We start from the raw sequence: 23,423 nt of genomic DNA, 5'->3' as shown, positions 1-23,423 counted from the left end.
ATCAGTCACTTATAGCGCCTCAGACATGAGAATGTAAATGTGTTTAGAAAGATTTGCCCTAAATAACAGTCTCAACTAAAAAACATAGACATTTACTATGTTAACTTTATGATTAATAAATACTTTATCAGGTCTACCAAATAAGGATTTTATCCTACAAAGCAATAAAAGCCATGGTAAAAAACTGATCAAAGATGATGACAGTGTGTAAGGTATCTGTGTCTGATAAATGCTAGTGCAGAGGAGGTTGTAAAACTCTTCAGAAAGACCAGACATATTTTTTTAAATACTTTGACTTAAATAGTGACATTTTTACATTTAAAATATCTGCTAATGATGAGAACATTTTGATTATTATGTACATATAGAAAATCGGCCAAAAATATCGTCCATCGGCTGCCCTGATTTCTAAAAATTGGCATCGGCCCGAGAAAAAGCATATCGGTCGACCTCTACATCATTCTAGATGAAATGAAACATTATTGATTTTGATCAGGGTAAATACTTTACTGGTCAGGTATGTCAGGAAGTCTGTAGGCTTTTGGGGATTCAATGGCATAGCTGCCAGGAACTTCAGACCTTCCAGAAGTAAATTTACATCTAATGTCAGATTCTCAGTCTTTTTACATATTGTATGGCTTTGACTGAAGCAGTACAAAAAAGCTAAATCAGGTTCAGGATGCTGTAAAAATTACGGACAACATAATATTGTGCCAGGGCAAATGATTTATAAAAAATTAAAACACCCAGGCCTAAAACCAAGATGGGACGATCCTTATGCTGTCCTACTAGATACACCTTCAGCAATAAAATTCAACAATAAAATTCAACAATAAAACTCAGCAGTGAAGTTGCTAGGTAAACCTAGATGCAAATTAGCTTATACTCCCTAAATCTTAGACAGGCGAAATGCTGTGGGATGGAGTCATGAGAAGAACTTCGTCTTTTAGTGATGGGGGGTCACCTCATGATGAAGATATGGGGTGGGGGGCAAATGTTTAGCTTCACCGGAACCAGCTTAGTCGCCTGATGGTTTCTATAGTTTCTATGGGAGTCAAAACTAGTTATTTCCTAGCAATAGTCAAAACAAGATATTTCCTAACAAATTTGTTTAAACCAAGTTGTTTTTTGGCCATGGAGCTCTTTTGTTTTCGATCGACCATACAACTAGTCAAGAGTTAAGAAGTTCGTCAGACCTTATAATTAATGGCAGTCAATACAGCAATGTTTAACTCTGGTAAGTAGAGTTAACTAGTTTGTCAGACCAAATAATTAAAGGCAGTCGATGCTTAACCCTGTAGTTAAAATAAAGTGGTTCGTCAGACCAAAATAATGTAACGAAAAGGCAGACAATGCGGCAAACTTTACTCTATTTGTTTACTCTACAGCACAAAAGGTTGTGGGAGAGAAGCAGACATACTGATGAAAAATATAAACCTTGAATGAACTGTAAGTTGCTTTAGATAAAAATGTCTGCCAAATGAGTCAAATGTACAAAATGCAGTCTTTTTGTCTTTCACTCACTCTTGGTTAAAGTGGGGCCCATAATTGGGGTCCAAAGAAGGGGCTTTTTCCGTGCAGCATCTTATATAGCACAGAACCTAAGTCCAAGACGGTTTTTGGCATGACCCTGTGTATGAATATTTCTCAGGTGCTCCTGTAAGCAAAACATTGTGTTGAGTAATTAAGTAACAGGGTCACATGATCATAATGTCACTAAAAGCAAGTTTCCATATTTCACTAAGTTATCTAAAATCTCCAGCTCACCTTTATGTCCGTTTGGATTTGTATGCAGCGTCATTGATTAGACGACCAATCCCAAAGTCAATTAACTTCAGTTGTACACCTTCACTGTCCACCAAGATGTTTCCAAAATGGATGTCATTGTGAAACACCCCGTGCTTTATGCAGTGTTCAACTGCTTTCACTAACTGAAGCATAAGCCTGCAAGCTTTATCTTCCGGCAGTTTTCCAGGTGTAGAGATGTAATTACGCAAGGGCATCCATTCGTCTAGGTACTCCAGAACAAACATGAGGTAATTGCGTTCCTCATACCAGTCAATTATTCTTATAACATAGGGGCATTCAGGAGCTTCTTTTAACTTCAACATTAAGGCCACCTCTGTAACAAGTGGTCTGGAATATCCAGGCTGAAAGCATAACAAATACATCTTTCTTCCTCACGTAGCCTCACACGCTTGATGGCGGCCTGCAAAGAGGAAGACAAAATGAAACATTGAAAAGCGCAACATGTTTAAAGTTTGCACAATGTCTGTAGAAATAAGTATGGGTGCCGTACCAATTTGCCATCAGCTTTACGGGTTCCCCTGCCATAGGCACCTTTCCCAAGAAAATAATCTTTACTCGTTTTATACTTGTATTCAGCATTAAAAGATTCTGAAACACACAATAATAAAATGTATGAGGTTACATATTCACAGAGTAGAAAAGGGATCAAACACACGCTGACAGACTTAATACAATAACTACAAGCAGAGGTACAAATAAAACAAAACAATTACAGAGAACTTACAGAGAGTCAGTCAACAAGAGAAAAAATAAACAATGAAATGGAAAACTAAGTCAGAGAAGAACGACATACAAGAAATCATTGTCTGATGTGTCTACAATTAGATTTGCTTTTAAAAAATACAGTAAATTGTGCTGTCTTACCAGAACCTTTTGATAATTCGCCACCGTTGGGGTCGCCGGAACATGTGTTATGATGCACTTAAACCAGTCGTGTGCTAAAATCTGATCGATTCTTAGTCGTTGATCTGGATTAATGTACAGGCACCGTCGAATTGGATCACGGGCATCTGTAAGTTTTAGAAAAGAGCTGGTAAGTCTTTCTATCTGTCTATCTAGTTCTTGTATCAGATAGTGTTCCTCAGGCTCCTCAGTAGTGCATTGTGTTAACAGCACAAAAGGTTGTGGGAGAGGAGCAGACATACTGATGAAAAATATAAACCTTTAATACACTGTAAGTTGCTTTAAATAAAAATGTCTAAAATACCAAATGAGTAAAATGTACAAAATGCAATCTTCTTGTCTTTTACTTACTCATGGTTAAATTGCGTCCTGTAATCCTAACTACGCCTAATCGTTGCAAGGGTGGAAATCCGTGCACCATCTCATAGAGCACCACACCTAAGGCCCAGACGGTTGCTGGCATGGCCAAGTATTGTAACCGCGTTAAGGCCTCAGGTGGAATGCAACATTTAGCTCCTGTAAGCAAAAGATTGTGTTGAGTAATTTTGTAACAGGGTCACATAATCATGATGTCACTAAAAGCAAGTTTCCATGCTCCACTATGTTATTAAAAAACTCCAGCTCACCTTCACGTGGTTTGGATGTGTAGCCAGTGCTTTTGACTAGACGACCCATCCTAAAGTTTGTTAACTTCAGGTGCAAACCACTTTCATCCACCATGATGTTTTGAGAATGGATATCATTGTGAAGCACCTCATGCTTCAAGCAGTGTTGAACTGCTCTTACTAATTGAAGTATAAGGCGGCAAGCTTTGTCTTCCTTCATTCCCTTCTTATCGATATAAGAATACAAGTCCTTCCAGTCCCTTTGGTACTCGAGGACAAGCATGACCCAGGTGCATTCCTCGTACCAGTCATAATTTTTATGATATGAGGGCATTGAGGAGCTTTTCTTAATTTTAGCATCAGCGCCACCTCTCTAGGGAGCGATTTGCAATATCCAGGCTAGAAAACAAGTGGTCAAGAAAGTATTAGATCCTCTTTCTGATAAATGTGACCTTGTCTGTAAAACTCGGTTTTGAGATTATTGGATCTTAAAAGTTTGATTTTAGCTATATGTAGAAAACAGTAAATCACTGAAAATGACTTTAGCTAGGTGTTCACAGGCAGGGTCACAAATGTATTGGTATTGCATTTACATGGCTTTAATAATTGTGAATAAGGTCAACAAGGCCTTTCCAGATCAACTTTCTTTGGTGCTTGTAGCCTTTAATATCTATTTTAGTTAATCTTAGTAATGTTATGGCTAGTTTTAACTGGACTTGTTTAGCTTTGGTGACTTACATAATGAATAACGTCTTTGTCATCCAACTCCACACGCTTGATGGTGACCTGCAAAAAGAAAGACAGTATTGATAAAACATTGTAAAACCCCTGATACCGCACAAAACTTTTAAGGTTGCCCAATGTTTGTTGATATAAGTACGCGTGCCCTACTGTACCTCTTTGCCATCAGCTGTGCGGATTCCTGTGACAACATTGCTATTGATGCCGTCCTGATCATGAAGCTTATAATCAGCATTAAAAGATTCTGAAACACACACACAATAATAAAATGTATGAGGTTACATATTCACAGAGTAGAAAAGGGATCAAATACACGCTGACAAACTTAATACGATAGCTACAGGCAGAGGTACAACAAGAGAAATAATAAACAATGAAATGGAAAACAAAAACATTGCTTTAGAGAGTACAGTCAATTTTGTTTTCTTACCAGGACCTTTTGGCAGAAGACATTTGGGGCTTGGTTTACCCGTTTTTTTCTGTCTCTGCTGACCAGCACTTTCAGGCCCAGGAATTTTAGACACTTTATCCGCTGGATTTTTGGCCACATCCGGCATCGGATATTTAGATTGCCCGACATGCATGTCGGTTGGAAAAAGGCAGATTGGCTTTATCCGTGGCATCAGGATGTGCCTGATCTGCCCTGTGTGGAAGCATCACATGGTGCTCCACATCTTTTTTTCTCCGGATATAATCTTCAATTAATGATGTTGGTTCTTCTGGACCACCTTTAACCACCTTTGACTGACTGGCCAGATCTGAGGAATCCTTTGAAGAAGGATTGCTCGAACTGACTGGAGGCTTTAACACCGATTCGTAAATCCAAAAGTCTTTTCCTTATTTGGTCACAAAGATACACAGTGTCGGACGCTTAGGCGTTTTTCAAATGTGTTTAAATTTTAATGCAAATTGGTGGGCGAGGGGTTTTAGGAAACATGAAAAAGAAATTGTTTGCGGATGCGTAACTTCTCAATAACACAATTCGGCACCCCTAAATTCTATCAATTCTAAGCAGAACACCTCAGGGCTGTTTTGTGAATTGCAGTGTGACTTTATAACCTTACCTAAGTGCGAGGGTTATCAAGATATTACAATTATAACTGATAATTTTCTCGTTTGGTGTAAAGGTTTTCCCCACAAAGAAAGGCTTTGCTGCCTTTATGGCTAATATGCTGGTTCGAGACATCATTCTAGATTAAATGAAACATAATTGATTTTGATCAGGGTAAATACTTTACTGGTCAGGTATGTCAGAAAGTCTGTAGGCTTTTGGGGATTCAATGGCATAGCTGCCAGGAACTTCAGACCTTGCAGAAGTAAATTTACATCTAATGTCAGGTTCTCTTTTTACATATTGTATGACTTTGACTGAAGCAGTACAAAAAAGCAAAATCAGGTTCAGGATGCTGTAAAACTTACGGACAACATAATATTGTGCCAGGGCAAATGATTTATAAAAAATTAAAACACTCAGGCCTAAAACCAAGATGAGACGATCCTTATGCTGTCCTACTAGGTACCCCTTCAGCAATAAAATTCAACAATAAAACTCAGCAGTGAATTTGCTAGGTAAACCAGAAGCAAATTAGCTTATACTCCCCAAATCTTAGACAGGCGAAAGGCTGTGGGATGGAGTCATGAGAAGAACTTCGTCTTTTAGTGACGGGGGGGTCACCTCATGATGAAGATATGGGGTGGGGGGCAAATGTTTAGCTTCACCGGAACCAGCTTAGTCGCCTGATGGTTTCTATAGTTTCTATGGGAGTCAAAACTAGTTATTTCCTAGCAATAGTCAAAACAAGATATCTCCTAACAAATTTGTTTAAACAAATTAAACAAACTAAAGTTTTTTTTTGGCCATGGAGAGCTCGCTTGTTTTTGATCTACCATACAACTAGTCAAGAGTTAAGAAGTTCATCAGACCTTATAATTAATGGCAGTCAATACAGCAATGTTTAACTCTGGTAAGTAGAGTTAACTAATTCGTCAGACCAAATAATTAAAGGCACTCGATGCTTAACCCTGTAGTTAAAATAAAGTGGTTATTCAGACCAAAATAATGTAACGAAAAGGCAGACGATGCGGCACACTTATTGGTTTACTCTACAGCACAAAAGGTTGTGGGAGAGGAGCAGACATACTGATGAAGTTGCTTTAGATAAAAATGTCTGCCAAATGAGTAAAATGTATAAAATGCAGTCTTTTACTTACTCGTGGTTAAAGTGCGGTTTATAACTGGGGTCCAAAGAAGGGGCTTTTTTCCATGCAGCATCTTATATAGCACAGAAGTTGAAGACGTTTTCTGGCATGACCCGGTGTATGAACTCAGAGTATTTCTCAGGTGCTCCTGTAAGCAAAACATTGTGTTGAGAAGTAACAGGGTCACATGATCATGATGTCACTAAAAGCAAGTTTCCATGTTCCACTAAGTTATCTAGAATCTCCAGCTCACCTTTATGTCCTTTGGATTTGTATGCAGCGTCATTGATTAGACTGCCAATCCCAAAGTCAATTAACTCCAGCTGTACACCTTCACTGTCCACCAAGATGTTTCCAAAATGGATGTCATTGTGAAACACCCCGTGCTTTATGCAATGTTCAACTGCTTTCACTAACTGAAGCATAAGCCTGCGAGCTTTATATTCCGGCAGTTTTCCAGGTGTAGAGATATAATTACGCAAGGGCATCCATTCGTCTAGGTACTCCAGAACAAACATGAGGTAATTGCGTTCCTCATACCAGTCAATCATTCTTATAACATAGGGGCATTCAGGAGCTTCTTTTAACTTCAACATTACGGCCACCTCTGTAACAAGTGGTCTGGAATATCCAGCCTTAAAGCATAACAAATACATCTTTCTTCCTCACGTAGCCTCACACGCTTGATGGCAACCTGCAAAGAGAAAGACAAAATGAAACATTGAAAAGCGCAACATGTTTAAGGTTTGCACAATGTCTGTAGAAATAAGTATGGGTGCCGTACCAATTTGCCATCAGCTTTACGGGTTCCTCTATAGACCCTGCCATAGGCACCTTTCCCAAGAAAATAATCTTTACTCGTTTTATACTCGTATTCAGCATTAAAAGATTCTGAAACACACAATAATAAAATGTATGAGGTTACATATTCACAGAGTAGAAAAGGGATCAAACACACGCTGACAGACTTAATACGATAACTACAGGCAGAGGTACAAATAAAACAAAACATTTACAGAGAACTTACAGAGAGTCAGTCAACAAGAGAAAAAATAAACAATGAAATGGAAAACAAAGTCAGAGAAGAACGACATACAAGAAATCATTGTCTGATGTGTCTACAATAAGATTTGCTTTTAAAAAATACAGTAAATTGTGCTGTCTTACCAGAACCTTTTGGCACAAGATAATTTAAAACTGTTGGGGTCGCCGGAACATGTGTTATGATGCACTTAAACCAGTCGTGTGCTAAAATCTTATCGATTGTTAGTCGTTGATCTGGATTCATGTACAGGTACCGTCAAATGAGATCACGGGCATCTGTAAGTTTTAGAAAAGAGCTGTTAAGTCTTTCTATCTGTCTATCTAGTTCTTGTATCAGATAGTGTTCCTCAGGCTCCTCAGTTTGTAGTGAATTGTGTTAACAGCACAAAAGGTTGTGGGAGAGGAGCAGACATACTGATGAAAAATATAAACCTTGAATACACTGTAAGTTGCTTTAAATAAAAATGTCTAAAATACCAAATGAGTAAAATGTACAAAATGCAATCTTCTTGTCTTTTACTTACTCATGGTTAAATTGCGTCCCGTAATCCTAACTACGCCTAATCGTTGTAAGGGTGGAAATCCGTGCACCATCTCATAGAGCACCACACCTAAGGCCCAGACGGTTGCTGGCATGGCCAAGTATTGCAACCTCTTGAGGCCTCAGGTGGAATGCAACATTTAGCTCCTGTAAGCAAAACATTGTGTTGAGTAATTTTGTAACAGGGTCACATGATCATGATGTCACTAAAAGCAAGTTTCCATGCTCCACTATGTTATTAAAAAACTCCAGCTCACCTTCACGTGGTTTGGATGTGTAGCCAGTGCTTTTGACTAGACGACCCATCCTAAAGTTTGTTAACTTCAGGTGCAAACCACTTTCATCCACCATGATGTTTTGAGAATGGATATCATTGTGAAGCACCTCATGCTTCAAGCAGTGTTGAACTGCTCTTACTAATTGAAGCATAAGGCGGGGAGCTTTGTCTTCCTTCATTCCCTTCTTATCGATATAAGAATACAAGTCCTTCCAGTCCCTTTGGTACTCGAGGACAAGCATGACCCAGGTGCCTTCCTCGTACCAGTCATACATTTTTATGAAATAAGGGCATTCAGGAGCTTCTTTTCATTTTAGCTTCAGCGCCACCTCTATAGGGAGCGGTTTGCAATATCCAGGCTGGAAAACAAGTGGTCAAGAAAGTAGATCCTCTTTCTGATAAATGTGACCCTGTCTGTAAAACCCGGTTTTGAGATTATAGGATCTTAAAAGTTTGATTTTAGCCATATGTAGAAAACAGTACATCACTGAAAATGACTTTAGCTAGGTGTTCACAGGCAGGGTCACAAATGTATTGGTATTGCATTTACATGGCTTTAATAATTGTGAATAAGGTCAACAAGGCCTTTCCAGATCAACTTTCTTTGGTGCTTGTAGCCTTTAATATCTATTTTAGTTAATCTTAGTAATGTTATGGCTAGTTTTAACTGGACTTGTTTAGCTTTGGTGACTTACATAATGAATAACGTCTTTATCATCCAACTCCACACGCTTGATGGTGACCTGCAAAGAGAAAGACAGCATTGATAAAACATTGTAAAACCCCTGATACCGCACAAAACTTTTAAGGTTGCCCAATGTTTGTTGAAATAAGTATGCGTGCCCTACTGTACCTCTTTGCCATCAACTGTGCGGATTCCTGTGACAACATTGCTATTGATGCCGTCCTGATCATGAAGCTTATAATCAGCATTAAAAGATTCTGAAACACACACACAATAATAAAATGTATGAGGTTACATATTCACAGAGTAGAAAAGGGATCAAATACACGCTGACAGACTTAATACGATAGCTACAGGCAGAGGTACAAATAAAACAAAACAATTACAGAGAACTTACAGAAAGTCAGTCAACAAGAGAAATAATAAACAATGAAATGGAAAACAAAAACATTGCTTTAGAGAGTACAGTCAATTTTGTTTTCTTACCAGGACCTTTTGGCAGAAGACATTTGGGGCTTGGTTTACCCGTTTTTTTCTTTCTCGGCTGACCAGCACTTTCAGGCCCAGGAATTTTGGACACTTTAGCCGCTGGATTTTTTGCCACATCCGGCATCGGATATTTAGATTGCCTGACATGCATGTCGGTTCCTTCAAGACTCACACGAGTCTTGGAAATAGGCAGACTGGCTTTATCCGTGGCATCAGGATGTGCCTGATCTGCCCTGTGTGGAAGCATCACTCTCCGGAGGTAATCTTCAATTAATGATGTTGGTTCTTCTGGACCACCTTTAACCACCTTTGACTGACTGGCCAGATCTGAGGAATCCTTTGAAGAAGGATTGCTTGAACTGACTGGAGGCTGTGGATCCGGCACTGTCTCCACTTTGCCCCTCCGGATGCAGTCAAAGGGGCGCTTTATCGCTTTTGGTTTGGTGTGGTCCAGACTGATGCTGGCTTTTGTTGCAGGACTGGTCAGATCCAAAACCACTGTAAGAGAAAATGCATTTAGACACATGAAATAGATTATAAACATTACAGATACTTCAGCACAACCTGGGGCCCGTATCATGAAGGAGGTTCAACCAATTCGGAGTTAACACTTGAACTTTGAGTTTTCGGTTACAGAACTATGGTCATCTATGGTGACAAACTACTCACAGCTCACAGAGATAGCTGATTTTCAAATTCAATGCTCCAAAAAGGAGAAATGAGAATGGATTGAAAATAGTAATTTTAACACCGATTCGTAAATCCAAAAGTCTTTTCCTTATTTGGTCACAAAGATACACAGTGTCGGACGCTTAGGCGTTTTTCAAATGTATTTACATTTTAATGCAAATTGGTGGGCGAGGGGTTTTAGGAAACATGAAAAAGAAATTGTTTACGGATGCGTAACTTCTCAAAAACACGATTCGGAACCCCCAAATTCTATCAATTCTAAGCAGAAAACCTCAGTGCTGTTGTGTGAATTGCAGTGTGACTTTATAACCTTACCTAAGTGCGAGGGTTATCAAGATATTACAATTATAACTGATAATTTTCTCGTTTGGTGTAAAGGTTTTCCCCACAAAGAAAGGCTTTGCTGCCTTTATGGCTAATATGCTGGTTCGAGACATCATTCTAGATTAAATGAAACATTATTGATTTTGATCAGGGTAAATACTTTACTGGTCAGGTATGTCAGGAAGTCTGTAGGCTTTTGGGGATTCAATGGCATAGCTCCCAGGAACTTCAGACCTTGCAGAAGTAAATTTACATCTAATGTCAGATTCTCTTTTTACATATTGTATGGCTTTGACTGAAGCAGTACAAAAAAGCAAAATCAGGTTCAGGATGCTGTAAAAATTACGGACAACATAATATTGTGGCAGGGCAAATGATTTATAAAAAATTAAAACACTCAGGCCTAAAACCAAGATGGGACAATCCTTATGCTATCCTACTAGGTACCCCTTCAGCAATAAAATTCAACAATAAAACTCAGCAGTGAAGTTGCTAGGTAAACCTAGATACAAATTAGCTTATACTCCCCAAATCTTAGACAGGCGAAATGCTGTGGGATGGAGTCATGAGAAGAACTTCGTCTTTTAGTGACGGGGGGGTCACCTCATGATGAAGATATGGGGTGGGGGGCAAATGTTTAGCTTCACCGGAACCAGCTTAGTCGCCTGATGGTTTCTATAGTTTCTATGGGAGTCAAAACTAGTTATTTCCTAGCAATAGTCAAAACAAGATATTTAAACACTTTATTAACTACTAGTTGTTCAGTTCGGTTATGTAGGCTACACACTATGCAAAGTTTCTGTAAACGCGGTTGTCACTGCAGTTTGCAATGCGGGAGTTAATGCGGTTGTAGAATGCGATTGTCAGTCCCGTAAATTACTGAAGTGTGTGTGTACAGAACATGATTAAGCATTAAAAGTTGAAGTGACAAACGAATTAATATGCAGTGTGTACAAGATGCCATGCTCATTTGGGTGCACATTTTCGAGATTTCGTGACATCATGTTGCTAGTGGTCGAATGGTATGCTAACAACTTTATCTAGCGGCTCAACAATTTTACCTCCTACCGACCAAAATCCAAAGTACTTCCAGACATAGCTTTTTAGATTTTTGGGGGTTAAAAGCGCTTTCTCTGCTGCGGTCGACTTTCTGCCATCTTCCATGCAAGACGCGTCAACTTTTAACCGTGACAGAGAGTGTGACTACTGTGACCTGTCCCTAGTGCGCCCACTCACAAAGCAGACAGCCACGTCTCTACTACCGCGGGCTTTAAAAAAAAAATTTTATTCGAATATTAATTTTCATATTCGAATTTAGAATATTCGTTGACAGCCCTAGAATACACTGTAAGTTGCTTTAAATAAAAATGTCTAAAATATCAAATGAGTAAAATGTACAAAATGCAATCTTCTAGTCTTTTACTTACTCATGGTTAAATTGCGTCCCGTAATCCTAACTACGCCTAAACGTTGCAAGGGTGGAAATCCGTGCACCATCTCATAGAGCACCACACCTAAGGCCCAGACGGTTGCTGGCATGGCCAAGTATTGCAACCTCGTTAAGGCCTCAGGTGGAATGCAACATTTAGCTCCTGTAAGCAAAACATTGTGTTGAGTAATTTTGTAACAGGGTCACCTGATCATGATGTCACTAAAAGCAAGTTTCCATGCTCCACTATGTTATTAAAAAACTCCAGCTCACCTTCACGTGGTTTGGATGTGTAGCCAGTGCTTTTGACTAGACGACCCATCCTAAAGTTTGTTAACTTCAGGTGCAAACCACTTTCATCCACCATGATGTTTTGAGAATGGATATCATTGTGAAGCACCTCATGCTTCAAGCAGTGTTGAACTGCTCTTACTAATTGAAGCGTAAGTCGGCAAGCTTTGTCTTCCTTCATTCCCTTCTTATCGATATAAGAATACAAGTCCTTCCAGTCCCTTTGGTACTCGAGGACAAGCATGACCCAGGTGCGTTCCTCGTACCAGTCATAATTTTTATGACATGAGGGCATTGAGGAGCTTCTCTTAATTTTAGCATCAGCGCCACCTCTCTAGGGAGCGATTTGCAATATCCAGGCTGGAAAACAAGTGGTCAAGAAAGTATTAGATCATCTTTCTGATAAATGTGACCCTGTCTGTAAAACCCGGTTTTGAGATTATAGGATCTTAAAAGTTTGATTTTAGCCATATGTAGAAAACAGTACATCACTGAAAATAACTTTAGCTAGGTGTTCACAGGCAGGGTCACAAATGTATTGGTATTGCATTTACATGGCTTTAATAATTGTGAACAAGGTCAACAAGGCCTTTCCAGATCAACTTTCTTTGGTGCTTGTAGCCTTTAATATCTATTTTAGTTAATCTTAGTAATGTTATGGGTAGTTTTAACTGGACTTGTTTAGCTTTGGTGACTTACATAATGAATATTGTCTTTGTCATCCAACTCCACACGCTTGATGGTGACCTGCAAAGAGCAAGACAGCATTGATAAAACATTGTAAAACCCCTGATACCGCACAAAACTTTTAAGGTTGTCCAATGTTTGTTGAAATAAGTACGCGTGCCCTACTGTACCTCTTTGCCATCAGCTGTGCGGATTCCTGTGACAACATTGCTATTGATGCCGTCCTGATCATGAAGCTGATCATCAGATTCTGAAACACACACACAATAATAAAATGTATGAGGTTACATATTCACAGAGTAGAAAAGGGATCAAATACACGCTGACAGACTTAATACGATAGCTACAGGCAGAGGTACAAATAAAACAAAACAATTACAGAGAACTTACAGATAGTCAGTCAACAAAAGAAATAATAAACAATGAAATGGAAAACAAAAACATTGCTTTAGAGAGTACAGTCAATTTAGTTTTCTTACCAGGACCTGTTGGCAGAAGACATTTGGGTCTTGGTTTACCCGTTTTTTTCTGTCTCGGCTGACCAGCACTTTCAGGCCCAGGAATTTTGGACACTTTAGCCGCTGGATTTTTGGCCAGATTGCCCAACATGCACGTCTGTTCCTTCAAGACTCACACGAGTCTTGGAATTGGCAGACTGGCTTTATCCGTGGCATCAGAATGTGCCTGATCTGCGCTGTGTGGAAGCATCACATGGTGCTCCACATCTTTTTTTCTCCGGAGGTAATCTTCAAATAGTGATGTTGGTTCTTCTGGACCACCTTTAACCACCTTCGACTGACTGGCCAGATCTGAGGAATCCTTTGAAGAAGGATTGCTCGAACTGACTGGAGGCTGTGGATCCGGCACTGTCTTTACTTTGCCCCTCCGGATGCAGTCAAAGGGGCGCTTTAGCGCTTTTGGTTTGGTGTGGTCCAGACTGATGCTGGCTTTTGTTGCAGGACTGGCCAGATCCAAAACCACTGTAAGAGAAAATGCATTTAGACACATGAAATAGATTATAAACATTACAGATACTTGAGCACAACCTGGGGCCCGTATCATGAAGGAGGTTCAACCGATTCGGAGTTAACACTTGAACGTTTTTCGGTTTCAGAACTATGGTCATCTATGGTGACAAACTACTCACAGCTCACAGAGATAGCTGATTTTCAAATTCAATGCTCCAGAAAGGAGAAATGAGAATGGATTGAAAATAGTAATTTTAACACCGATTCATAAATCCAAAAGTCTTTTCCTTACACTCTCAGAAATAAAGGTAAAAAAGTTGTCACTGGGACAGTACCCTTTCAAAAAGGTACACCTTTGTACCCAAAGAGTGCATATTAGTACTTTGAACTGCCAAAATGTACCTTTAAAGGTACATATTTGTACCTAAATGGTACATATTAGGACCTTTTTTAAAGGGTACTGCCCCAGTGACAGCTTCGTACCTTTATTTTTGACAGTGTATTTGGTCACAAAGATACACAGTGTCGGACGCTTAGGCGTTTTTCAAATGTGTTTACATTTTAATGCAAATTGGTGGGCAAGGGGTTTTAGGAAACATGCAAAATAAATTGTTTGCGGATGCGTAACTTCTCAAAAACACAATTCGGCACCCCCAAATTCTATCAGTTCTAAGCAGAACACCTCAGTGCTGTTGTGTGAATTGCAGTGTGACTTTATAACCTTACCTAAGTGCGAGGGTTATCAAGATATTACAATTATAACTGATCATTTTCTTCTTTGGTGTAAAGGTTTTCCCCACAAAGAAAGACTTTGCTGCCTTTATGGCTAATATGCTGGTTCGAGACATCATTCTAGATTAAATTAAACATTATTGATTTTGATCAGGGTAAATACTTTACTGGTCAGGTATGTCAGAAAGTCTGTAGGCTTTTGGGGATTCAATGGCATAGCTGCCAGGAACTTCAGACCTTGCAGAAGTACATTTACATCTAATGTCAGATTCTCTTTTTACATATTGTATGACTTTGACTGAAGCAGTACAAAAAAGCAAAATTAGGTTCAGGATGCTGTAAAAATTATGGACAACATAATATTGTGCCAGGGCAAATGATTTATAAAAAATTAAAACACTCAGGCCTAAAACCAAGATGGGATGATCCTTATGCTGTCCTACTAGGTACCCCTTCAGCAATAAAATTCAACAATAAAACTCAGCAGTGAAGTTGCTAGGTAAACCTAGATACAAATTAGCTTATACTCCCCAAATCTTAGACAGGCGAAATGCTGTGGGATGGAGTCATGAGAAGAACTTCGTCTTTTAGTGACGGGGGGGTCACCTCATGATGAAGATATGGGGTGGGGGGAAAATGTTTAGCTTCACCGGAACCAGCTTAGTCGCCTGATGGTTTCTATAGTTTCTATGGGAGTCAAAACTAGTTATTTCCTAACAAATTTGTTTAAACCAAGTTGTTTTTTGGCCATGAAGCTCTCTTGTTTTCGATCGACCATACAACTAGTCAAGAGTTAAGAAGTTCGTCAGACCTTATAATTAATGGCAGTCAATACAGCAATGTTTAACTCTGGTAAGTAGAGTTAACTAGTTCGTCAGATCAAATAATTAAAGGCAGTCGATGCGTCAATGCTTAACCCTGTAGTTAAAATAAAGTGGTTCGTCAGACCAAAATAATATAACAAAAAGGCAGACGATGCGGCAAACTTTACTCTATTGGTTTACTCTACAGCACAAAAGGTTGTGGGAGAGGAGCAGACATACTGATGAAGTTGCTTTAGATAAAAATGTCTGCTAAATGAGTCAAATGTACAAAATGCAGTCTTTTTGTGTTAAAGTGGGGTCCATAATTGGGGTCCAAAGAAGGGGCTTTTTTCCGTGCAGCATCTTATATAGCACAGAACCTAAGTCCAAGACGTTTTTTGGCATGACCCTGTGTATGAACTCAGAATATTTCTCAGGTGCTCCTGTAAGCAAAACATTGTGTTGAGTAATTAAGGAACAGGGTCACATGATCATGATGTCACTAAAAGCAAGTTTCCATGTTCCACTAAGTTAATTAAAATCTCCAGCTCACCTTTATGTCCTTTGGATTTGTATGCAGCGTCATTGATTAGAAGTCAATTATCTTCAGTTGTACACCTTCACTGTCCACCAAGATGTTTCCAAAATGGATGTCATTGTGAAACACCCCGTGCTTTATGCAATGTTCAACTGCTTTCACTAACTGAAGCATAAGCCTGCGAGCTTTATCTTCCGGCAGTTTTCCAGGTGTAGAGATATAATTACGCAAGGGCATCCATTCGTCTAGGTACTCCAGAACAAACATGAGGTAATTGCGTTCCTCATACCAGTCAATCATTCTTATAACATAGGGGCATGCAGGAGCTTCTTTTAACTTCAACATTAAGGCCACCTCTGTAACAAGTGGTCTGGAATATCCAGCCTTAAAGCATAACAAATACATCTTTCTTCCTCACGTAGCCTCACACGCTTGATGGCGACCTGCAAAGAGAAAGACAAAATGAAACATTGAAAAGCGCAACATGTTTAAGGTTTGCACAATGTCTGTAGAAATAAGTATGGGTGCCGTACCAATTTGCCATCAGCTTTACGGGTTCCTCTATAGACCCTGCCATAGGCACCTTTCCCAAGAAAATAATCTTTACTCGTTTTATACTCATATTCAGCATTAAAAGATTCTGAAACACACAATAATAAAATGTATGAGGTTACATATTCACAGAGTAGAAAAGGGATCAAACACACGCTGACAGACTTAATACAATAACTACAAGCAGAGGTACAAATAAAACAAAACAATTACAGTGAACTTACAGAGAGTCAGTCAGCAAGAGAAAAAATAAACAATGAAATGGAAAACAAAGTCAGAGAAGAACGACATACAAGAAATCATTGTCTGATGTGTCTACAATAAGATTTGCTTTTAAAAAATACAGTAAATTGTGCTGTCTTACCAGAACCTTTTGGCACAAGATAATTCGCAACCGTTGGGGTCGCCGGAACATGTGTTATGATGCACTTAAACCAGTCGTGTGCTAAAATCTGATCGATTGTAAGAAGTTGATCGGGATTCATGTACAGGCACCGTTGAATTAGATCATGGGCATCTGTAAGTTTTAGAAAAGAGCTGGTAAGTCTTTCTATCTGTCTATATAGTTCTTGTATCAGATAGTGTTCCTCAGGCTCCTCAGTTTGTAGTGAATTGTGTTAACAGCACAAAAGGTTGTGGGAGAGGAGCAGACATACTGATGAAAAATATAAACCTTGAATACACTGTAAGTTGCTTTAAATAAAAATGTCTAAAATACCAAATGAGTAAAATGTACAAAATGCAATCTTCTTGTCTCTTACTTACTCATGGTTAAATTGCGTCCCGTAATCCTTACTACGCCTAATCGTTGCAAGGGTGGAAATCCGGGCACCAATCTCATAGAGCACCACACCTAAGGCCCAGACGGTTGCTGGCATGGCCAAGTATGGCAACCTCGTTAAGGCCTCAGGTGGAATGCAACATTTAGCTCCTGTAAGCAAAACATTGTGTTGAGTAATTTTGTAACAGGGTCACATAATCATGATGTCACTAAAAGCAAGTTTCCATGCTCCACTATGTTATTAAAAAACTCCAGCTCACCTTCACGTGGTTTGGATGTGTAGCCAGTGCTTTTGACTAGACGACCCATCCTAAAGTTTGTTAACTTCAGGTGCAAACCACTTTCATCCACCATGATGTTTTGAGAATGATATCATTGTGAAGCACCTCATGCTTCAAGCAGTGTTGAACTGCTCTTACTAATTGAAGCATAAGGCGGCAAGCTTTGTCTTCCTTCATTCCCTTCTTATCGATATAAGAATACAAGTCCTTCCAGTCCCTTTGGTACTCGAGGACAAGCATGACCCAGGTGCGTTCCTCGTATCAGTCATACATTTTTATGACATAAGGGCATTCAGGAGCTTCTCTTAATTTTAGCATCAGCGCCACCTCTCTAGGGAGCGATTTGCAATATCCAGGCTGGAAAACAAGTGGTCAAGAAAGTATTAGATCCTCTTTCTGATAAATGTGACCCTGTCTGTAAAACTCGGTTTTGAGATTATAGGATCTTAAAAGTTTGATTTTAGCCATATGTAGAAAACAGTAAATCACTGAAAATGACTTTAGCTAGGTGTTCACAGGCAGGGTCACAAATGTATTGGTATTGCATTTACATGGCTTTAATAATTGTGAATAAGGTCAACAAGGCCTTTCCAGATCAACTTTCTTTGGTGCTTGTAGCCTTTAATATCTATTTTAGTTAATCTTAGTAATGTTATGGCTAGTTTTAACTGGACTTGTTTAGCTTTGGTGACTTACATAATGAATAACGTCTTTGTCATCCAACTCCACACGCTTGATGGTGACCTGCAAAAAGAAAGACAGTATTGATAAAACATTGTAAAACCCCTGATACCGCACAAAACTTTTAAGGTTGCCCAATGTTTGTTGAAATAAGTACGCGTGCCCTACTGTACCTCTTTGCCATCAGCTGTGCGGATTCCTGTGACAACATTGCTATTGATGCCGTCCTGATCATGAAGCTTATAATCAGCATTAAAAGATTCTGAAACACACACACAATAATAAAATGTATGAGGTTACATATTCACAGATTAGAAAAGGGATCAAATACACGCTGACAGACTTAATACGATAACTACAGGCAGAGGTACAAATAAAACAAAACAATTACAGAGAACTTACAGAGAGTCAGTCAACAAGAGAAATAATAAACAATGAAATGGAAAACAAAAACATTGCTTTAGAGAGTACAGTCAATTTAGTTTTCTTACCAGGACCTTTTGGCAGAAGACTTTTGGGGCTTGGTTTACCCTTTTTTTTTCTGTCTCTGCTGACCAGCACTTTCAGGCCCAGGAATTTTGGACACTTTATCCGCTGGATTTTTGGCCACATCCGGCATCGGATATTTAGATTGCCTGACATGCACGTCGGTTCCTTCAAGACTCACACGAGTCTTGGAAAAAGTCAGACTGGCTTTATCCGTGGCATCAGGATGTGACTGATCTGCCCTGTTTGGAAGCATCACTCTCCGGAGGTAATCTTCAATTAATGATGTTGGTTCTTCTGGACACCTTTAACCACCTTCGACTGACTGGCCAGAGCTGAGGAATCCTTTGAAGAAAGATTGCTCGAACTGACTGGAGGCTTTAACACCGATTCGTAAATCCAAAAGTCTTTTCCTTATTTGGTCACAAAGATACACAGTGTCGGACGCTTAGGCGTTTTTCAAATGTGTTTAAATTTTAATGCAAATTGGTGGGCGAGGGGTTTTAGGAAACATGAAAAAGAAATTGTTTGCGGATGCGTAACTTCTCAATAACACAATTCGGCACCCCCAAATTCTATCAATTCTAAGCAGAACACCTCAGGGCTGTTTTGTGAATTGCAGTGTGACTTTATAACCTTACCTAAGTGCAAGAGTTATCAAGATATTACAATTATAACTGATAATTTTCTCGTTTGGTGTAAAGGTTTTCCCCACAAAGAAAGGCTTTGCTGCCTTTATGGCTAATATGCTGGTTCGAGACATCATTCTAGATTAAATGAAACATTATTGATTCTGATCAGGGTAAATACTTTACTGGTCAGGTATGTCAGAAAGTCTGTAGGCTTTTGGGGATTCAATGGCATAGCTGCCAGGAACTTCAGACCTTGCAGAAGTAAATTTACATCTAATGTCAGATTCTCTTTTTACATATTGTATGACTTTGACTGAAGCAGTACAAAAAAGCAAAATCAGGTTCAGGATGCTGTAAAAATTACGGACAACATAATATTGTGGCAGGGCAAATGATTTATAAAAAATTAAAACACTCAGGCCTAAAACCAAGATGGGACGATCCCTATGCTGTCCTACTAGATACACCTTCAGCAATAAAATTCAACAATAAAACTCAGCAGTGAAGTTGCTAGGTAAACCTAGATACAAATTAGCTTATACTCCCCAAATCTTAGACAGGCGAAATGCTGTGGGATGGAGTCATGAGAAGAACTTCGTCTTTTAGTGACGGGGGGGTCACCTCATGATGAAGATATGGGGTGGGGGGCAAATGTTTAGCTTCACCTGAACCAGCTTAGTCGCCTGATGGTTTCTATAGTTTCTATGGGAGTCAAAACTAGTTATTTCCTAGCAATAGTCAAAACAAGATATTTCCTAACAAATTTGTTTAAACCAAGTTTTTTTTGGCCATGGAGAGCTCGCTTGTTTTTGATCTACCATACAACTAGTCAAGAGTTAAGAAGTTTGTCAGACCTTATAATTAATGGCAGTCAATACAGCAATGTTTAACTCTGGTAAGTAGAGTTAACTAATTCGTCAGACCAAATAATTAAAGGCACTCGATGCTTAACCCTGTAGTTAAAATAAAGTGGTTATTCAGACCAAAATAATGTAACGAAAAGGCAGACGATGCGGCACACTTTACTCTATTGGTTTACTCTACAGCACAAAAGGTTGTGGGAGAGGAGCAGACATACTGATGAAAAATATAAACTTTGAATGAACTGTAAGTTGCTTTAGATAAAAATGTCTGCCAAATGAGTCAAGTGTACAAAATGCAGTCTTTTTGTCTTTCACTTACTCTTGGTTAAAGTGGGGTCCATAATTGGGGTCCAAAGAAGGGGCTTTTTTCCGTGCAGCATCTTATATAGCACAGAACCTAAGTCCAAGACGTTTTTTGGCATGACCCTGTGTATGAACTCCGAGTATTTCTCAGGTGCTCCTGTAAGCAAAACATTGTGTTGAGTAATTAAGGAACAGGGTCACATGATCATGATGTCACTAAAAGCAAGTTTCCATGTTCCACTAAGTTATTTAAAATCTCCAGCTCACCTTTATGTCCTTTGGATTTGTATACAGGGTCATTGATTAGACGGCCAATCCCAAAGTCAATTAACTTCAGTTGTACACCTTCACTGTCCACCAAGATGTTTCCAAAATGGATGTCATTGTGAAACACCCCCGTGCTTTATGCAATGTTCAATTGCTTTCACTATCTGAAGCATAAGCCTGCGAGCTTTATCTTCTGGCAGTTTTCCAGGTGTAGAGATATAATTACGCAAGGGCATCCATTCGTCTAGGTACTCAGTAACAAACATGAGGTAATTGTGTTCCTCATACCAGTCAATCATTCTTATAACATAGGGGCATTCAGGAGTAGGGCTGCACGATGTTGAGAAAAAATTACATTCCGATAGTTTTCCCCCAGACGATGTACATTGCGATGTTAAGAGCCATTGATCCAGGCTAAAGTAAATATTCACCATTCCAAAATATGAATAATTTCACTAATAAGCAAGCTTTATACAAGTGACAAAAAGGTCACTTAAAGGAATAGTCTACTCATTTTCAATATTAAAATATGTTATTATCTTAACTAAGAATTGTTGATACATCCCTCTATCATCTGTGTGCGTGCACGTAAGCGCTGGAGCGCGCTGCGACGCTTCGATAGCATTTAGCTTAGCCCCATTCATTCAATGGTACCATTTAGAGATAAAGTTAGAAGTGACCAAACACATCAACGTTTTTCCTATTTAAGACGAGTAGTTATACGAGCAAGTTTGGTGGTACAAAATAAAACGTAGCGCTTTTCTAAGTGGATTTAAAAGAGGAACTATATTGTATGGCGTAATAGCACTTATGGGAGTAATTCGATTAGGCGCAGTAACACCCTCCCTCTCCCATTATGAGAGGGAGAAGGGGAGCGGACTTTTCAGGTGAGTCGAAGTACTCCCAAAAGTGCCACCACGCCATAAAACACAGCCTCCCAATGACTTCTTTGCTTTCTTTTCCTGGGGAGCACTAACATTTGGCTCCACGTCAGTGCTGCAGCTTGATTTCTCCTGGCATTCCATCATCAGTGACACTCTAGCCTTAACTTGGGTCTTCTTGTCTGCACTGATGAAGTCCATCTTGAACCGGGGGTCCAAAAAAGATGCCATATCTAGCAGCTTCTGAGTTTCATCATCTTCGTATTTCTGTATTTAGGTCTGTGTCGTCTCCTCGCATTTCCAGTAGTGAAGTGTTGAAGAGCTGAAGAACTGGCTTTACAAAGGAGACACTGACGTATTCATCCCCTGAAAGTGCATCAGTGAAATGCAGCATTGGGCCCAGTGACTTGCTTACAGATTCCAGGGCATCTATATCCTGCCAGGTTGGAATTAGATGCCGCAGCTTCTTGTCTGCAGACAGGACCTGAGTTAAAGCCTGCAGCTGCTCTAATATCCTGCTGATCATCATCTGCCTAGAACCCCACCTTGTTTGGCATTCTGAGATGAGACAATGTGATGGTAGATTGAGTTCCTTCTGGACTTTTGCCAGGGCATCGCTGGCCTTCCAGCTGTGAGAAAAGTGGCTCACCAGTTTCTTGCAGACTCCTACAGCACGATCAATGCGGCCATCCTTTTTCACTGCGTTTTCTAAGCAAACAAAACATTGCAAACTTTAATTATTGAAGTTAAATATTTATTTTAATCATACATTTTGATACAGAAATAAGTTCATATGCAAAAGACCTTGGTTTATGTAATATTTATCTTATAACAGCTTTTTATAACATTTTAAGGGACATTATAACGATAATTATAACGATAAATATATTAGTGACCACATCATAATGATAACTTCATGCTAATTCGCTCAACGAGCGCGGCATTACCTAATATTGGATATTTCTTGTAATAAAAACTTTTTTGAAATTGTTTACATGTCACTGAATGTATGCTGTTCTTGTTGCATTTACACAGCGGGAAACCAGCAGATGTCCTCAACTCGGTGCATTTCGCGTAACTAAACAATGAATGTAGTAGGTTAATATCTTACATTTTGGCGTAGTCAGTGTGGTAGAAAAATTTCACAGCAACAACTGCATCAGCTCTGGATACCTGAGGTAATTTTATGTTATAACCTCAGCAATGAATGAGCTTTCTACTGCATTTTAAGTGCGCTTGCACTTCAAGTTCAAATAGATTTGATTGGCTGTCAATGGTTTATCGTTCATCATGTGCCAAAATCGCTATCGTTATAGTTGTTGTGTGAGCTCTGCTATTATAAAACGATTTTTAAAACTACATTTTTATATCATGTGAACGCCCTTTACAGGCACTGTCATATTTATATCTTCACCACGGCACCGGATAATGAAATACATCTGTAACAACCTGTTTGTCATTTAACGTAAGTAAATTAAAACAGTGGACCATATATGTGAGTTCATCATTTGTGCTCTGCATTGGGCTATGTGTGAATAATCCGAAAATAAAAACTGCATGTAAAATAGAGTGAAGAGGTTAGCTCCAGTCATGTAAACATCTTACTGCTATTAAGACCTTACTCGCATTATTGGAAATAATCGCATTATTGGTGTGCATGTAAACGTGGTCGTTGAGAGCCTTTCTGGTAAGGTGTCACGCTGGCAAAGGCATCACAAATATTTGTTTGTTTTGGTTGACATCCAGTCCCAGACTTTGTATTCGTCGTAAAGAGCTTTGTGGTGCCGTTTTAAGTGGTCAGACAAATTGGTGGTGTTTCCTTGTTTTGTGCCCACAACTTTATGACACTCAATGCAAAGTACCTCTTTTTGGTCACCATCCTCCTTTTTGTAGCCGAAATAATCCCAAATAGATGATTTCGATTTTCTTTTTGGTACGAAA

General features: G+C 39.2%; 1 protein-coding gene and 1 non-coding gene across 16 annotated transcripts in view; both read right to left on the bottom strand.

Moving 5' to 3' along the window:
- Positions 1–23,423, bottom strand: part of LOC129415546 (uncharacterized) — a 68,185-nt gene that overhangs the window by 5,856 nt on the left and 38,906 nt on the right. For 2 of the 15 annotated variants that reach the window (XM_073873015.1, XM_073873016.1), the window contains 16 exons: positions 20,351–20,491; positions 9,291–9,791; positions 8,973–9,061; positions 8,815–8,862; positions 7,826–7,989; positions 7,425–7,577; positions 7,042–7,148; positions 6,511–6,951; positions 4,489–6,405; positions 4,214–4,302; positions 4,056–4,103; positions 3,339–3,716; positions 3,064–3,228; positions 2,674–2,819; positions 2,300–2,397; positions 2,169–2,209 (listed from right to left, as the gene is read on the bottom strand). In XM_073873015.1, the coding sequence (XP_073729116.1) occupies positions 7,897–7,989; positions 8,815–8,862; positions 8,973–9,061; positions 9,291–9,791; positions 20,351–20,491 (872 nt within the window). In that variant the 3' untranslated portion in view covers positions 2,169–2,209; positions 2,300–2,397; positions 2,674–2,819; ... (7 more) ...; positions 7,425–7,577; positions 7,826–7,896. Of the gene's footprint in view, positions 1–1,524; positions 1,658–2,168; positions 2,210–2,299; positions 2,398–2,673; positions 2,820–3,063; positions 3,229–3,338; positions 3,717–4,055; positions 4,104–4,213; positions 4,303–4,488; positions 6,406–6,510; positions 6,952–7,041; positions 7,149–7,424; positions 7,578–7,825; positions 7,990–8,099; positions 8,479–8,814; positions 8,863–8,972; positions 9,062–9,290; positions 9,792–11,734; positions 11,900–12,009; positions 12,388–12,726; positions 12,775–12,884; positions 12,965–13,193; positions 13,695–17,072; positions 17,239–17,348; positions 17,631–18,851; positions 18,950–20,350; positions 21,746–23,423 lie in introns of those variants that run through there. The other 13 variants (XM_073873006.1, XM_073873004.1, XM_073873014.1 and 10 more) reach the window with 13 other exon arrangements.
- Positions 15,522–17,053, bottom strand: LOC129415553 (uncharacterized). The gene is made up of 4 exons (XR_012372096.1): positions 16,672–17,053; positions 16,289–16,395; positions 15,771–16,198; positions 15,522–15,660 (listed from the first exon to the last, which is right to left on the bottom strand). It is a non-coding gene; the product is annotated as an uncharacterized protein (transcript).

This window comes from Misgurnus anguillicaudatus, chromosome 11, assembly GCF_027580225.2.
Source record: "Misgurnus anguillicaudatus chromosome 11, ASM2758022v2, whole genome shotgun sequence".
Lineage (NCBI taxonomy): Eukaryota > Metazoa > Chordata > Actinopteri > Cypriniformes > Cobitidae > Misgurnus > Misgurnus anguillicaudatus.
Note: the sequence above shows the minus strand (reverse complement) of the source record. Positions and strands in the feature narration are given on the sequence as shown.